The sequence below is a fragment of the Labrus bergylta genome, chromosome 5 (genome assembly GCF_963930695.1).
Source record: "Labrus bergylta chromosome 5, fLabBer1.1, whole genome shotgun sequence".
Classification (NCBI taxonomy): domain Eukaryota; kingdom Metazoa; phylum Chordata; class Actinopteri; order Labriformes; family Labridae; genus Labrus; species Labrus bergylta.
This window is the reverse complement of record NC_089199.1, coordinates 34069832-34088162: the sequence shown is the minus strand read 5'-3', so window position 1 is coordinate 34088162 and position 18331 is coordinate 34069832. Positions and strand designations below refer to the sequence as shown.

Here is an 18331-nt window from a genome sequence, read left to right as displayed (position 1 = left end):
GCCACAAGACTCCTCTCACCGGAGCAGCGCTTCACCGGGTTCTTCCCCACGTTCTATTGTGAACAAACACGACTTTATAACATGTAGGGGGGGAAAAACACAACTTTGAGAAATGAGGTCTTGCTGAGTGGTAGCTTTGCTAAGTTGGCTGCCCGGCTACCGGCACAGTTGCCCGGCTTGAGTACGGGACTTCTGTCTGCCAGGATTTTGAACTTGTCAGGCCGGGGCAGAGGGCTCTCCGTGGGTCAGTGTTTGATGACAGGGAGAATGTTAAACTGTAGCAAAGAGATGAGTAGTGAGTTCAACACGGACACCGGGGATGGTGAAAGCATGAAGTGTCAGGCTGGTAAAGCGGGTGGGATGAGTTGCAGCTGGAGCTCCCCAGAGCTAGCACTAGCTCCAGGCATCCCGGGGCTACAGCCACCCCGGGGCTACAGCCACCCCGGGGTGGCTGTAGCCCCGGGGTGGCTACAGGTCGAGGGACCTCGTGATGCGGCGTGAACACGACAGAATCAAGTGTTTCTCCTCTCTGTCCTCTGATTCGCTCCCAGAAGGAACAAATCAAAACGTCTGCACTGAAGCATGAAACAACCACAACACACACACACACACACACACACACACACACACACACACACACACACACACACACACACACACACACACACACACACACACACACACACACACACACACACACACACACACACACACACACACACACACACACACACACACACACACACACACACACACACACACAGAGACACACACTATGGTGACTCTATCCACTGTCCTCTCTCTCTCTCTGGTTTCAGACTCTATCCACTGTCCTCTCTCTCTGGTTTCTGACTCTATCCACTGTCCTCTCTCTCTCTGGTTTCAGACTCTATCCACTGTCCTCTCTCTCTCTGGTTTCAGACTCTATCCACTGTCCTCTCTCTCTGGTTTCAGACTCTATCCACTGTCCTCTCTCTCTCTCTGGTTTCAGACTCTATCCACTGTCCTCTCTCTCTCTGGTTTCTGACTCTATCCACTGTCCTCTCTCTCTGGTTTCTGACTCTATCCACTGTCCTCTCTCTCTCTCTGGTTTCTGACTCTATCCACTGTCCTCTCTCTCTCTGGTTTCTGACTCTATCCACTGTCCTCTCTCTCTCTGGTTTCTGACTCTATCCACTGTCCTCTCTCTCTGGTTTCTGACTCTATCCACTGTCCTCTCTCTCTCTGGTTTCTGACTCTATCCACTGTCCTCTCTCTCTCTGGTTTCAGACTCTATCCACTGTCCTCTCTCTCTCTGGTTTCTGACTCTATCCACTGTCCTCTCTCTCTCTGGTTTCTGACTCTATCCACTGTCCTCTCTCTCTGGTTTCTGACTCTATCCACTGTCCTCTCTCTCTCTCTCTGGTTTCTGACTCTATCCACTGTCCTCTCTCTCTCTCTCTGGTTTGTGACTCTATCCACTGTCCTCTCTCTCTCTGGTTTCAGACTCTATCCACTGTCCTCTCTCTCTCTCTGGTTTCTGACTCTATCCACTGTCCTCTCTCTCTCTGGTTTCTGACTCTATCCACTGTCCTCTCTCTCTGGTTTCTGACTCTATCCACTGTCCTCTCTCTCTCTGGTTTCAGACTCTATCCACTGTCCTCTCTCTCTCTGGTTTCAGACTCTATCCACTGTCCTCTCTCTCTCTCTGGTTTCAGACTCTATCCACTGTCCTCTCTCTCTCTGGTTTCTGACTCTATCCACTGTCCTCTCTCTCTCTCTGGTTTCAGACTCTATCCACTGTCCTCTCTCTCTCTCTGGTTTCTGACTCTATCCACTGTCCTCTCTCTCTCTGGTTTCAGACTCTATCCACTGTCCTCTCTCTCTGGTTTCAGACTCTATCCACTGTCCTCTCTCTCTCTGGTTTCAGACTCTATCCACTGTCCTCTCTCTCTCTGGTTTCAGACTCTATCCACTGTCCTCTCTCTCTCTGGTTTCTGACTCTATCCACTGTCCTCTCTCTCTCTCTGGTTTCTGACTCTATCCACTGTCCTCTCTCTCTCTCTGGTTTCTGACTCTATCCACTGTCCTCTCTCTCTCTGGTTTCTGACTCTATCCACTGTCCTCTCTCTCTCTGGTTTCTGACTCTATCCACTGTCCTCTCTCTCTGGTTTCAGACTCTATCCACTGTCCTCTCTCTCTCTGGTTTCAGACTCTATCCACTGTCCTCTCTCTCTCTCTGGTTTCTGACTCTATCCACTGTCCTCTCTCTCTCTCTCTGGTTCAGACTCTATCCACTGTCCTCTCTCTCTCTGGTTTCTGACTCTATCCACTGTCCTCTCTCTCTGGTTTCTGACTCTATCCACTGTCCTCTCTCTCTGGTTTCTGACTCTATCCACTGTCCTCTCTCTGAATTAAAAGGCTCGAAAAGCCCAAAAATAAATCTAAAAAAAAAAAGAGTGGAGAAGAACAAACTGGAGAACAGGAAACATGCAGCAGCAGGTTGATTAGAGCACGGAGATGGTAGAGGTAGCGTGAAGATATGGCGGGCGGAAAGCTTCTACACGCCAAGCTGCAACAAAAAACGACCGCTGTGTCGCTAAAACGTCGCACTGTGGTACGCAACTGATCGCCGCCTGATGCGTTTTGTGAATGTGCGAGAGGCGAGAATTCTCCAGACCAGCAGGTGGCGGCGGTCTGAAAGACCCCGGGCCGAGGCGTTTGTTTACCTTGACCTCCACTTGAGAAAATGTCAGACGATATGCCCACATGGTGACCTGAGTGAGCATCCACTCTAGAGAGGAGGGGGGTGGGGGGGGGGGGGGGGGGGGGGGGGGGGGGGCAGCTCTCTATGATGTTTAGAATTTAGACTGCAGTACACATTTTAAACACCAGGAAGGGAGGAGGGAAGAGGACTCATAAAACATGTTCTGTTGGAGGTCTTAACTTTCACTAGGTGGGATCTGAGGTTCAGGAGAGGAAAGCTTTCTGCTGGATGTGACACTAAAGAGGTCAGAGACGCTCACAGGAAGAGGTAGAACATAAAGAAACGACAGATGAAGAGAAGACGAGTGATGGAAAAGAACTTACTTTGGAAACTAGCAATGGACAGATCTCCTGAAAGGCATGCAAACAAAAAGTTCCCACAAAGAGAAAGTGGATTATCATGCAGGAGGCAGAGAGTCAGAGACACAGGGGGGGGGGGGGGGGGGGGGGTGGGACGACGACACACGCAGCCAAGCAGTCGAAGCATGAAATCCATTTACTACAGACACACTGACACAGGATGTGATCTGTTTCATAACTACAGTTCTTATTTCTTCTTCACTTGTTTTAAATACCACAACGTCATCTCTGTTATGAAGGGGACTGATGTGTTGGAGTACTCCAGACCCCTTTTTGAAGGTCTCGTCTCGGTCTCTGGATTTTAAATCAGGACCGGTCAGACCACCACTGATCGTCTGTTTCCCACATCATCACTGAGATCAGAAGGAGAACTCCTCTTTCTAAAAGAACAAATAACTTCAGTTCATTCAGAGTTTATTTTTATCACCAGGTTACGACCGCAGCCTTCCCGGGGTCACGGTCTAAGTGATTGACCCACGCCAACCAACGGTGATTCAACATGTGGAATTGGCTGAAAAAGGGCCGACGGGTAGCGACGGAGCCGGACATACCGCAAAAACTAGGGTGACGATCGCTCACCGTTGGCTCGAGTTGGACCGACAGCTGAAGATGGCGTGTCAGCGCCCCCCCCTCCCAAGTCCCCCGCTGGCCGTCACTCACATTGCTCGAGGCCGCGGGGTCCAGTCACCTCTGAGTTCTTGTAGGTTTTATCCAGCTGAATCATGTGTGCATAAATTTCAAGTAATCATGCTGCAGCACACCTCTTCCAACCGTGCCAGGCCTGACCCTGACCCCTGACCCCTAAACCTGACCCCTGACCCCAGGCCAAGGAAGTGTACCATGCTCGGGCACAATGAGGAGCACTCACAGTGGTCAGAGCTGGACTTTGAGGGTCAAACATGCTTTGGGATTTGTTAGTCCGGGTCAGAAGACGGCTGGATTATCTGACCCTCTGCAGATTGTGCAGATCATTCTTAAAACTTTGGATCATGTTCTAAATGAAAGAGGTTCCCTTCAGTCCAGCGTGCGTCTCCACAGTGAACCCTCTCTCTCCTGAACACCATGAGGTAAACTTTCTTCTTCACTGTGAGATTAAATCCTGATCAGAAAAACATCTCCATCCCGCTTCTTAAAATAAAATCCTTCACGTCTACAGAAACATCCAGGACGACTCGTCTGATTTGCTCGTTTCAAAGAGCGTCTGTTTGATGGCGAGTCGCAGTAAAAATAAACCTGCAGCAGACAGGCGGTCACGGCCTCCAGGTATTTAAGGAAACGCATGAGAGGAGGAACGCTCACCGAGACACAAGAAGAAGAACGATAGACGAGGACGTGCAGAGAGAGAGAGAGAGAGAGAGACATCAAAACATGAGCGGTAAACAAACAGAGACAAACAGAGCCCCCCCACACAGACACACGCACGCACGCACGCACGCACGCACGCACGCACGCACGCACGCACCACACGCACACACGCACACACCACACGCACACACAGACACACGCACACAGACACACGCACACACAGACACACGCACGCACGCACGCACGAACGCACGCACGCACACACACACACCACCTACTCTGCAGACTGGGCAGGTTGGCGTCCTCGGGTTTGGTTTTCAGGAGGTGAGGAAGACGAGTGTATCTGTAGCCGAAACCACAACCCTGAAAAAACAAACAAAATGTGACGTGTGGCGTTTAAACAAACAAACAACAACAACAAAAATAATAACAACAACAACAAATAATCACAACAACAACAGGTTCTACACAAATCAGACAACCAGCGTCTAATTGAGAACGGCGTTCATTTGTAAAAACGTGCCACTAGTAAAAGGGAGTGTGTGTGTGGTGTGTGTGTGTGTGTGTGTGTGTGTGTGTGTGTGTGTGTACTTACCCTCCACAGTCTGACCAGGATCCAGTTGGTCTGAGCCCACGGTCTCTGTTCATACGGAGCGAGCAGATTCCTCATCATGGCGACTCGTCTGAGATCACAACAACGAGAATTATTGTCACAGGAAGCAACGAGGCGGTTTCAAGCCTCACCAGGTAGAACGCCCAGGTAGAACGCCACCCTCAACAGGAAGACCAATCACGCACTTTTCTCGCCATCAGAAAGCTCGCAGCATTTTAATGATTGTCTTCCCTTCCACAGAGTTGAATGTAACTCAGAGTGTGCTCAGTAAGAAGTCTGCAGGACTGATCAGAGGCATTAAGTGATACAGAGCAGACAGGGGATAGGCCACGCCCACTTTCATAAATCAACATGGACAGCAGTAGCTCAGTCTGTAGGGACTGGAGGTCACTGGTTCAAGTCCCGATGTGGACCAAAGTATGGAAGTTAGTCTGGTGGCTGGAGAGGTGTCAGGTCACTTCCTGATTTACTGCCGAGGTTCCCAAGAGCAAGGCACTGCCCCCCCCCCCCCCCCCCCCCCCCCCCCCACTCTGACTCTCTCCATCAGTCCACAGGTCCTGTGTGTGCACATTTTTAGTTCATAGGTAAATATCTTAAAACTAAATAAGATATCAACAACCGTTATACAGTAAATAAAAGCTTTGTCATATGAGCGTCCAATCAGACATCAAGGAGGAGATATGTGGCTTTTTCAAAATGGAGTTTTGTTTCCTTAATAACAGCGCCACCATCTGGCCTATTGGGTTCATATTTATTGGGATTTATTCATTTACAGTTACTGTGCCGTGTTTCCTGTTCCTACGTCGTTCCATCTCAGGGATTCGAGCCGCGACATAAGACGGAAAATAATACTAAAATAAATCAGCTGAAAATACTGAAGAACTTTTACTGAGAAACTAAAAACAAACTGAGATCTGATCCACACTCACTGCTCCTCTGGGATCCTCTCCACTGCCCTGAGGGATTGTGGGTAACAGACGTAGCTGGCCAGAGCCTGCATCAGAGAGTCTTTGATATCTGAGAGACAGAGAGGAAAGAGTTAAACACATAAAGACGAGCTGCATTCAGCTTTTTAAACACTTTACATATTGAAACCTCCAGAGTGTGATGAAGAAACGTCCTAACAGGCTGCACTCATCACTCTGCAGGACGACTTTAAGTAAATGTCAGGTGAGCAGGAGGGTCGACCACAAAGTGAGACGAGCGAGCGGGCTTCTAACCTGGACAGATCACCATGGTAACTGACTCCAGTACGCAAATTCATTTCATTTTTTACCCTTTCTATCCCCAGTGATGAGCTGTGCTATCAGTTACACAATTTATCGTCTTAGCTCGTTTCTTTAGGGACTCAAAAACAAAGAGGAATCTGCACAGTCACAATTTAAAGTACTTTGTAACTTGCAACAATCCAAACACTTTTTTTCTTTTGTTTTCTCCTCCTGGTCAGAGAGGAAGTCATGTGTTGGTTCTAAGTCGTCTTAGAAAATAAAGGATTGGGAACGTAAACATGAGCAATCAGCTGATTCATCAGTGTGTGTGTGTGTGTGTGTGTGTGTGTGTGTGTGTGTGTGTGTGTGTGTGTATCTGCTGCAGAGAGAGGACGGAGACGCAGCGGAGCGTCACACTGAAGGAAAACATGTGTGTCTGTGTGTGTGTGTGTGTGTGTGTGTGTGTGTGTGTGTGTGTGTGTGTGTTACCTGTCCCGACTATGCGTGGGTCAGCAAAGTGTTTGGCGAGGATGGCGGCGAGCTGAGTCAGTGTTTCTTCGTAGCCTGCGGGCAGAGAAACACACGTGTTCAGAGACGAGCTGAGGCAGCAGCTTCCATGTGACACACAGGTGATGAAGACGGTGTCTGTGTGTGTGTGTGTGTGTGTGTGTGTGTCCACAAATCGATGTGTAAGGCCCCCCCAGCGTGATGATCGATGGTCATGTTTATGGTCGCTGGTCGCGGCGTGTTACCTGGCAGCTCGTCCATGCTGTTGGCGGGGCTGAAGTAGTTCTTCAGGGCGCTGTACGCGTTCATCGCCACGTTGAGGTAGAACTCCGGAGCGAAGGCGAACAGAGAGCCCGTGTTGTCAGCGTGTTCGATGGTCCGGATACAAACACACAGCAGCCAGTACACATCCAGCATCTTGTCCTGCACACACACACACACACAGAGACACACACACACACACACACACACACACACACACACACACACACACACAGAGACACACACACACACACACACACACACACACACACACACACAGAGACACACACACACACACACACAGAGACACACACACACACACACACACACACACACACACACACACACACACACACACACAGAGACACACACACACAGAGACACACACACACACACACACACACACACACACACACACACACACACACACACACACACACACACACACACACACAAAGAGAATCGGCTGCATGAGAATAAAGATCCTGAAAACAAACAGAAAGTAACAACAGAAGAAGAAAAGACGATTCTGTTTCTCCTCGCCGTCTTTGTTTAAACTTCCTGTTTCCAGAACTTGAATCACTACATTCAATAAAAAGCTCTAATGGAGCTACCTTCAGATGATAACAAAGACATTTCACAAACACTCGGCCCAAACAAACATTTTCACATCTTCTCTCCTCGTCTTTTTATTTTCGTTTTCTTCTTCATGTGAATGTCAGCGCCGCTCCAGCTCCCTCCTGACACATTAGGAAGACTCTGGATGGAAACTTGGCTTGGAGCCGCCCGACATGTTTGTAATTATTTCAAAGAAATAACAAACAAACCACAGAGCGTTGTTATCTGCCCCTCAGTGCGTGGTGAGTCCTCGTATGAAAACACACAAAAAGACGACTAAGCTGCTAATAAACAGCTACAGATTAAACATCCCTTTAGATGCACGTAGCGGCCATATTGGATATGAACTTGGGCTACTCTTTTTTCTCAGAGTTTCCGAGTCGTAATTACGACTTCAGGGGGCGTTCCAGTTGACACTTAAGACTGGGAACTGGGAATTTCCCACTTACGAGATCAACTGGAACAAATGCTTCCACCACCACAAATGCTCTGAAGTCTCTAACCCTAACCCTAACCCTAAGGGGGGATAGTCTCTAAGAGGGTTTAGTCTCTAAGGGGGGTTAGTCTCTAAGGGGGTTTAGTCTCTAAGGGGGGTTAATCTCTAAGGGGGGTTAGTCTCTAAGGGGGGTTAGTCTCTAAGGGGGGTTTAGTCTCTAAGGGGGGTTAGTCTCTAAGGTGGTTTAGTCTCTAAGAGGGTTTAGTCTCTAAGGTGGTTTAGTCTCTAAGGGGGGTTAGTCTCTAAGGGGGTTTAGTCTCTAAGGGGGGTTAGTCTCTAAGGGGGGTTAGTCTCTAAGGGGGGTTAGTCTCTAAGGGGGTTTAGTCTCTAAGGGGGTTTAGTCTCTAAGGGGGGTTAGTCTCTAAGGGGGTTTAGTCTCTAAGGGGGTTTAGTCTCTGAGGTGGGTTAGTCTCTAAGAGGGGTTAGTCTCTAAGGGGGTTTAGTCTCTAAGGGGGGTTAGTCTCTAAGGTGGTTTAGTCTCTAAGAGGGTTTAGTCTCTAAGGTGGTTTAGTCTCTAAGGGGGTTTAGTCTCTAAGGGGGGTTAGTCTCTAAGGGGGGTTAGTCTCTAAGGGGGGTTAGTCTCTAAGGGGGTTTAGTCTCTGAGGTGGGTTAGTCTCTAAGAGGGGTTAGTCTCTAAGGGGGTTTAGTCTCTAAGGTGGTTTAGTCTCTAAGGTGGTTTAGTCTCTAAGGGGGGTTAGTCTCTAAGAGGGGTTAGTCTCTAAGAGGGTTTAGTCTCTAAGGGGGGTTAGTCTCTAAGGTGGTTTAGTCTCTAAGAGGGTTTAGTCTCTAAGGGGGGTTAGTCTCTAAGAGGGTTTAGTCTCTAAGGTGGTTTAGTCTCTAAGAGGGTTTAGTCTCTAAGAGGGTTTAGTCTCTAAGGGGGGTTAGTCTCTAAGGGGGGTTAGTTTCTAAGAGGGGCTAGTCTCTAAGGGGGGTTAGTCTCTAAGGTGGTTTAGTTTCTAAGAGGGGCTAGTCTCTAAGGGGGGTTAGTCTCTAAGGGGGTTTAGTCTCTAAGGTGGTTTAGTCTCTAAGAGGGGTTAGTCTCTAAGAGGGTTTAGTCTCTAAGGGGGGTTAGTCTCTAAGGTGGTTTAGTTTCTAAGAGGGGCTAGTCTCTAAGGGGGGTTAGTCTCTAAGGGGGGTTAGTCTCTAAGGTGGTTTAGTTTCTAAGAGGGGCTAGTCTCTAAGGGGGGTTAGTCTCTAAGGGGGGTTAGTCTCTAAGGGGGTTTAGTCTCTAAGGTGGTTTAGTCTCTAAGAGGGTTTAGTCTCTAAGGGGGGTTAGTCTCTAAGGTGGTTTAGTCTCTAAGGTGGTTTAGTCTCTAAGGGGGTTTAGTCTCTAAGGTGGTTTAGTCTCTAAGAGGGTTTAGTCTCTAAGGGGGGTTAGTCTCTAAGAGGGTTTAGTCTCTAAGGGGGGTTAGTCTCTAAGGTGGTTTAGTTTCTAAGAGGGGCTAGTCTCTAAGGGGGGTTAGTCTCTAAGGGGGGTTAGTCTCTAAGGTGGTTTAGTTTCTAAGAGGGGCTAGTCTCTAAGGGGGGTTAGTCTCTAAGGGGGGTTAGTCTCTAAGGGGGTTTAGTCTCTAAGGTGGTTTAGTCTCTAAGAGGGTTTAGTCTCTAAGGGGGGTTAGTCTCTAAGGTGGTTTAGTCTCTAAGAGGGGTTAGTCTCTAAGGGGGGTTAGTCTCTAAGAGGGGTTAGTCTCTAAGGGGGTTTAGTCTCTAAGGTGGTTTAGTCTCTAAGAGGGTTTAGTCTCTAAGAGGGTTTAGTCTCTAAGGGGGTTTAGTCTCTAAGAGGGTTTAGTCTCTAAGGGGGGTTAGTCTCTAAGAGGGGTTAGTCTCTAAGGGGGTTAGTCTCTAAGAGGGGTTAGTCTCTAAGGGGGTTTAGTCTCTAAGGTGGTTTAGTCTCTAAGAGGGTTTAGTCTCTAAGGGGGGTTAGTCTCTAAGAGGGTTTAGTCTCTAAGGGGGGTTAGTCTCTAAGAGGGTTTAGTCTCTAAGGGGGGTTAGTCTCTAAGGTGGTTTAGTCTCTAAGAGGGTTTAGTCTCTAAGGGGGGTTAGTCTCCTAGGGGGTTTAGTCTCTAAGAGGGGTTAGTCTCTAAGGGGGGTTTAGTCTCTAAGGGGGGTTAGTCTCTAAGGGGGGTTAGTCTCTAAGGGGGTTAGTCTCTAAGGGGGTTTAGTCTCTAGGGGGGTTTAGTCTCTAAGGTGGTTTAGTCTCTAAGGGGGGTTAGTTCTCTAAGGTGAGTTAGTCTCTAAGGGGGTCTAGTCTCTAAGGGGGGTTAGTCTCTGAGGTGGTTTAGTTTCTAAGGGGGTTTAGTCTCTAAGAGGGGTTAGTCTCTAAGGGGGGTTTAGTCTCTAAGGTGGTTTAGTCTCTAAGGTGGGTTAGTCTCTAAGAGGGGTTAGTCTCTAAGGGGGGTTAGTCTCTAAGGTGGTCTAGTCTCTAAGGGGGGTTAGTCTCTGAGGTGGTTTATTCTCTAAGGGGGGTTAGTCTCTAAGGGGGTCTAGTCTCTAAGGGGGGTTAGTCTCTGAGGTGGTTTAGTCTCTAAGGGGGGTTAGTCTCTAAGAGGGTTTAGTCTCTAAGGTGAGTTAGTCTCTAAGGGGGTCTAGTCTCTAAGGGGGGTTAGTCTCTAAGGTGAGTTAGTCTCTAAGGGGGTCTAGTCTCTAAGGGGGGTTAGTCTCTGAGGTGGTTTAGTCTCTAAGGGAGTCACCTTGGAGTAGATGGTGGCGTTGATCCAGGCCAGTCTCCGGCTCAGGTGGTTCAGTTTCTCTGCAAAGACTTTCTGACTCTTCTGGAGTTCGTCCAGGATGTCGGCTCTCTGATGGAGACAAAACACAACGAGCAGCTCGTTAGTCATCAAAGAACCAGAGACCTGACGTCCATAATCATACATGACACATACAGACAGCAGGTTCTCTACACGATTAGTCATCTTCACTGAAGTCCATCACTGACTACAGACAGCAGGTTCTCTACACGATCAGTCATCTTCACTGAAGTCCATCGCTGACTACAGACAGCAGGTTCTCTACACGATCAGTCATCTTCACTGAAGTCCATCGCTGACTACAGACAGCAGGTTCTCTACACGATCAGTCATCTTCACTGAAGTCCATCGCTGACTACAGACAGCAGGTTCTCTACACGATCAGTCATCTTCACTGAAGTCCATCGCTGACTACAGACAGCAGGTTCTCTACACGATCAGTCATCTTCACTGAAGTCCATCACTGACTACAGACAGCAGGTTCTCTACACGATCAGTCATCTTCACTGAAGTCCATCGCTGACTACAGACAGCAGGTTCTCTACACGATCAGTCATCTTCACTGAAGTCCATCGCTGACTACAGACAGCAGGTTCTCTACACGATCAGTCATCTTCACTGAAGTCCATCGCTGACTACAGACAGCAGGTTCTCTACACGATCAGTCATCTTCACTGAAGTCCATCGCTGACTACAGACAGCAGGTTCTCTACACGATCAGTCATCTTCACTGAAGTCCATCGCTGACTACAGACAGCAGGTTCTCTACACGATCAGTCATCTTCACTGAAGTCCATCGCTGACTACAGACAGCAGGTTCTCTACACGATCAGTCATCTTCACTGAAGTCCATCGCTGACTACAGACAGCAGGTTCTCTACACGATCAGTCATCTTCACTGAAGTCCATCGCTGACTACAGACAGCAGGTTCTCTACACGATCAATCATCTTCACTGAAGTCCATCACTGACTACAGACAGCAGGTTCTCTACACGATCAGTCATCTTCACTGAAGTCCATCACTGACTACAGACAGCAGGTTCTCTACACGATCAGTCATCTTCACTGAAGTCCATCGCTGACTACAGACAGCAGGTTCTCTACACGATCAGTCATCTTCACTGAAGTCCATCGCTGACTACAAACAGCAGGTTCTCTACACGATCAGTCATCTTCACTGAAGTCCATCGCTGACTACAGACAGCAGGTTCTCTACACGATCAGTCATCTTCACTGAAGTCCATCGCTGACTACAGACAGCAGGTTCTCCACACGATCAGTCATCTTCACTGAAGTCCATCGCTGACTACAAACAGCAGGTTCTCTACACGATCAGTCATCTTCACTGAAGTCCATCGCTGACTACAGACAGCAGGTTCTCTACACGATCAGTCATCTTCACTGAAGTCCATCGCTGACTACAGACAGCAGGTTCTCCACACGATCAGTCATCTTCACTGAAGTCCATCGCTGACTACAGACAGCAGGTTCTCCACACGATCAGTCATCTTCACTGAAGTCCATCGCTGACTACAAACAGCAGGTTCTCTACACGATCAATCATCTTCACTGAAGTCCATCGCTGACTACAGACAGCAGGTTCTCTACACGATCAGTCATCTTCACTGAAGTCCATCACTGACTACAGACAGCAGGTTCTCTACACGATCAATCATCTTCACTGAAGTCCATCAAGTGACTCTGCTGGAGATAAAGATCCAACTTTTCAAGCTGCCTCTGAGCAGCTGATTGGTCCACACCAGGTTTGATTGACAGCTTTGAACCGCACTAACAGGTGAACAATCTCCTGCAGACTGTCTGAACTGTACGTATAACGCTCTCTCTGTTTTTCCTGCAGCAGCTATTGGCTTAAAAAAAAAGACTTTTTGGTAAATTCTTTAAAGCTTCTGAACTTATTGACACTAATGATCTTTAAAGAAATGAAAATTTTGACCTTCAACAGATTTGTAGAAGGTCGCATCAGATATCGATGGTCAGTGTAACCTAGGGCTGGGCGATATGGACTCATAAAGAGGTTAAAACTCATATCTCAATATTTTTTCACTAAATGGCGATACCTGATATACTGTATATCGATATGTCTTTTATTAACAGTCAGTTGCACAAGTTCAACATGTTCATGAAAACAAACTTCCTGTTTGTGAAATTAATTAATTTTCTGCATAAAAAAATAAACACAGCTGTGTGTTTTGTTATCCATTTAGTTTTTTGAGTTTGGCTCACAGAGAGAGAGAGAGAGAGAGAGAGAGAGGAGCAGGGTGAAGAGAGAGAGAGACCGTGACATGAGAAATAGGTGAACTGGCAGCTCTGCAGAAGAAACGTATAACGTTATTTTAATGCAACATGAACTATATTGTATTACTCCATATCTGGAGTGAAAATATATCGATATATCTTAAAAACTCGATATATCGCCCAGCCCTAGTGTAACCCCTCAGAGGACAAACTCCTGTTTGTTAGTCGCTCTGTTTGATTCCCTCTGCGGCCCACTGAAGAGTCTGCTTGTTGACTTTAATAAAATAATTACAGAACTTCTTCCTCTCTTCACGTTGTTGTTGTTGTTGTTGTTGTTGTTGTTGTTGTGAAGTTTGTTGGAGACTCGTGAGAAGAAGTTAATGAGACGAGCCGTCACAACGGCCCGACAGGTGGAGCTCGGCCAATTATCTCCACCCGAGCATCGAGACAAACAAACAAACAAACAAACAAACAAACACACATCATCTTTAACGACCCAGTGCAGGAGATCTGCACACGGGGGGCGGGGTGTTTGACAGCTCGATGGCGCTCACCCTAACGCCTCACGGTGGTTAACTGAACGCCACACTGAGAACAGCAGAAACAAATATCAACATTTAAAAATAATGAAGTCAGAGTTTACCCGGGCCGGACATCGAGCAATCTTCTCCTCCGTGTCCTTCAGGGCGACGGCGTATTCATGGACGTCTTCTGAAACCACGACCATCTGAAGAAGAAATCAGACAAACAAATGAGTCACTGAGGGAATCCTGGTTCTCCAGAGAGCGTTTTCTACCTGCAGAACTCTGAAAGAAAACGAGAAACTGTGGCACAAACACGCCTTAACCCGCTTTATGACAGCTGACCACTTCCTGCTCAGACGCCGCCTCAGGGCGAGAGACGTGTCAGCAAAACAAACATGGCAGCAGCAACAAGAGCGTCTGACTGTCGCTCTCTTCTCTCGTTGGTGTAAATTAGGTGGAGACGTCTTATCTTTAACGCCATGGTGGCGTTTAATAGAGCAGAGCCCTCACGACGCCGCAGTGGTCTCACGTCTCTAAGATTTGTAAAAAATAAACTTCCCAGGCGTCTGCAGAGATAAGATCTTCATGATGAAGCAGGATACGAGTACTGAGCCGTGGTGTTAAACAGGAGCATCATGTGCGAACAGCTGGGTCAGGAGGATTTCAGAGGCGGTCCTCCTGAAATGATCCAGATGTGATAACGGCATTAGAGACGTGGTGACGGGCTTCAAGGTCAAAGGTCGTGAACCACAAGAAAATGTAAAGCTACAGTGGATAGCAGTAAAGTTCTGGTGGCGTTGAGACTCCTGCAGACTGAACTGAGGGCACTAACCATAAATAATTCAGTGCATGATTGGATAAAAAGAAAGCTAGATCATCCAGGCAAACAGCTAAATTCTCCTTCCATGGCTCTAATGCCTCCTCAGAGTGAGGTCCAGAGACGAGCACGTTTCATGTTCTCAGGAGAACGACAGAACATTTCAAACTCACAGAATATAAAGAGTCTGTGCTGAAATAAACCAAACAAACTCACAGACATCGGGAGAGTCTTCAGATCACATTTTCAGAAACAGAGGAAGTACCTGTAAGAAATGTAGCGTTCGACTCCCTGTGTCATAAAAAAAACAAATTATTCAAAACTGAACCGGCTGGTTTCCCAGCAGAGACTGAGCCTCATCTTCAGACGGTATCATGGAGCTCTGAAGGCGACCTGCGGGGGGGGTCTGTTTCTCTAAATTAGAAAAAGGAGTTTGTAATAAGAGAGAGGTCAAGAGGGTGGCCGTCAGGAGGAACAATCTGTGATTCAACAGCAGAGCTGGATTACTGTGAGATAAGAAATAAAAGAGATGAAACAATCTGAGATGACAGAGAGGAGAGAGAGACTCCATCAGAAAAAACATCCCTCCATCATCTTCCTCTTAGAGGGCGGGGCGCCGTGGCAGCAGGCGGAGGAAGTCAACCCAGTGACCCTCTCCTCAGCGTCGTTTCACAGATCCTCCTGTTCACTTCATCTGTCTGTCTACTCTCCATTATAGTGAATAGTTTCTGCTGATAACATGTCTACACTCCTGCACTTTAGCTTCTGTATCACTGACTGCACAGCTCCCTATGTCAATACTGTCCATTTACATCTCCAGCAAAGTACGTTGTATTTAATCTTTTCATATTTAAGACTAGAAGTAATGCTTTCTTAAATCCTAGTTGTATATATTTTCATTCTTAGTTTTGATATTTTTAGTACTTATTTACTTTGTATTTAATATTATATTGTGTTTATTTGCTAATACTGTGTGTTTGGACTACCTGCTGCTGTAACACCACAATTTCACAGTTTGGGATCAATAAAGTTATTCTATTCTATTCTATTCTCCTGGGGGATTCTGAGGCGGTCCCAGTCCAGGCGGGATTTAAAATCCCTCCAGAGAACTCTGGGTCTGCCCCGGAGTCTCCTTCCACTTGGACATGCCCAGAAAACCTCCACAGGGAGGCGACCAGGAGGATCCTGATCAGGCCCCCCCGACGATGTGAAGGAGCAGCAGCTCTACTCCGAGCTCCTCCCCCTCTCTCTAAAGGCGCTGACACATCAAGCAGATGCCTTTTGTCTTGGCCAAAAAGTTGCACTTGAACACACCACAAAGACTACAGCCGACGGCCAACCACCACGTCCGATCTGCTCATGCATGAGAGGAAATAACTCTCCATGCCAGCAGGGGGCGGTAGTCCATTGTTATGATACAAGAAGACTATTTTCACACCGCTGTCGCTCACCACTCGTATTATAGGTCGTCTACTAATGTAGAATAATGTCTGATAGAAAGTAGAAAAGTTGATTTGAGTGATCGGACTCTGACTCTGGATTTATGGAGCAGGGGTCGTGTTTTATTTTGTTTTGAACCACACGCTGCTCTGAAGGGAAACTCCCTCTGTTTTCATTGGCCCTCCCAGTTTGCCCCCCCCCCCCCCGGTCCTAACACCAGGTTCATAAACATGTTCCTGAGCATTCTGTTATTAAAGTGGAGTAAAGAGATCAGTCAGCGTGCAGGAGATGTCCCGTCTCCACAATCAGAGTTTATCAGCGTGCATGTGAAGGTCAGACTCCGACACCTGAATAAAATATACAACATTAACCTTTGAGAGACGCTCACCTCACATGATGAACCGTTTGAAGAACAACCTGTCAGCGCCTCGTCTCCAGACAAACACGCTTATCAAACCTCAAAAAGATGACAAATGAATCTCTGAACTGAGAAACAGAAAATCCTCCAATCAGGAGCTGAACGTTTGTTTACATTTACGATGCAGAAACAGGAAGTACAGATGTTTCAGCTGGTAGCCTTGTGGTTAACGCCTACCTGCCTCTGAGACCAGTGGATTCAGAAACCTACCAGTCCCTCGTTTCTTAAACCAGCGCCATGATGTCATGACGTTTAGTATCAAATCCAGTCTGTCAGTATTCAAGTGAAATGTGTCAACTATCTTAGCACAGAACCCATCAGTGTAAACATGGACGCCAGGAGGAGGCGGAGCCCCGTGGGCCTCAGGTAGGACCGCCTGACTCTGACCAGGATTACGTTTATGTTGTTTGTTGTCACAAAGTACTCAGTTGTGTTACTTTTATTTACTTATTCACCGCGACCGCTAAGTTGAACAAATTCACCCATCCCTGAAAAAAACCCACTCGTATTTGGTGAGTGACGGGGCTAATTACCAACCCTGGTTAGCGTGCACGCCTCATTCGCAGAGGCTGTAGTCCTCAAAGTGGGGGGGGCCAGGTTAGAATCCGACCTGTGGCTCCTTTCCCACATGTTCTCTCTCTCTCTCTCTCTCTCTCTCTCTCTCTCTCACCTTGCCCAGCTGCTGATGGACGCTCAGGTTGTACATCATCACGATCCCGTCCATGATCTCCAGCAGAGACTTGTCTGCGATTGGCTGGTCGGGCTCCTCGTGCGGTCGCCCCAGCAACAGGCCGTCGTTACCGTGGCTTCCCTCGACTTCCGGTCGGGGAGAAAGAAACAGGAGCGGGGAAAACATGACTATACGTTTATCTGAGGACGGACACGGCCTGCAGAGAACATCGTCAGTGAATAAAGGTCGACCACGACAGTTTATCAAAGTCAGCGTGGTTACTCACTGTCCTCCTCCGTCCTCTGCTCCACAGCCAGCGTGCGCACCTTCACCTTCTCGGGCTGACTGAGGGGTCGTCGTGGCGTCATCAGGCTGACGGCGGCCGTGCTCAGGAAACGATTGGCTCGACCGAGGGTGGGAGAACTCAACCAGCTCGGCCTCGCCAGAGCGCCGCCCATCGCTGCTGCACCAAACGGCCTCTGATGTTAAACACACAGACGGAATATTAGAATCGTGAACATTTTCATTTTCACTTCAACAACATAAAAAAAAGAATAATCGACATGTTCCTCATCAATAAATCCTAAAGTCTGTCCTGTGTAAATGTGTCTCTGAGTCCTGACTGTCTACAATGAGGGAGAAGCTCGAGTCCCGCTGGCTGTGTTGTTGTCAGAGCCGTGTTTACATGGACGGGACGGCCGGCTCCTCCCCTTGTGTATAAAAGCTGTTTTAGTCAAGAACTAGAGAGAAGAAGAAGAACATACTCACTGATTATTTGGATGTTAGTAAGAGTTTTTAGATCACGCTCATTCTGTGTCAGTTTACATGAAATGCTAAGCTACGAGCTAACTAAAGAGCGCTAACATTAGCATGCTAACACAACAATGTGAAGCTACGAGCTGACTGAAGAGCGCTAACATTAGCATGCTAACACAACAATGTGAAACTACGAGCTAACTAAAGAGCGCTAACATTAGCATGCTAACACAACAATGTGAAACTACGAGCTGACTAAAGAGCGCTAACATTAGCATGCTAACACAACAATGTGAAACTACGAGCTAACTAAAGAGCGCTAACATTAGCATGCTAACACAACAATGTGAAGCTACGAGCTGACTAAAGAGCGCTAACATTAGCATGCTAACACAACAATGTGAAACTACGAGCTGACTAAAGAGCGCTAACATTAGCATGCTAACACAACAATGTGAAGCTACGAGCTGACTAAAGAGCGCTAACATTAGCATGCTAACACAACAATGTGAAGCTACGAGCTAACTAAAGAGCGCTAACATTAGGATGCTAATACAACAATGTGAAGCTACGAGCTGACTAAAGAGCGCTA

The 18331-nt window shown here is 47.5% G+C and overlaps 1 protein-coding gene across 1 annotated transcript in view; it reads right to left on the bottom strand.

Moving 5' to 3' along the window:
• Positions 1–18331, bottom strand: part of LOC109977702 (E3 ubiquitin-protein ligase RNF123) — a 79526-nt gene that overhangs the window by 35846 nt on the left and 25349 nt on the right. Inside the window, 9 exon segments of the mRNA XM_065955488.1 lie at positions 4203–4773; positions 5006–5093; positions 5953–6040; positions 6721–6795; positions 6984–7161; positions 10801–10908; positions 13758–13841; positions 16984–17129; positions 17270–17466. Coding sequence (XP_065811560.1) covers positions 4203–4773; positions 5006–5093; positions 5953–6040; positions 6721–6795; positions 6984–7161; positions 10801–10908; positions 13758–13841; positions 16984–17129; positions 17270–17466 — 1535 coding nt within the window.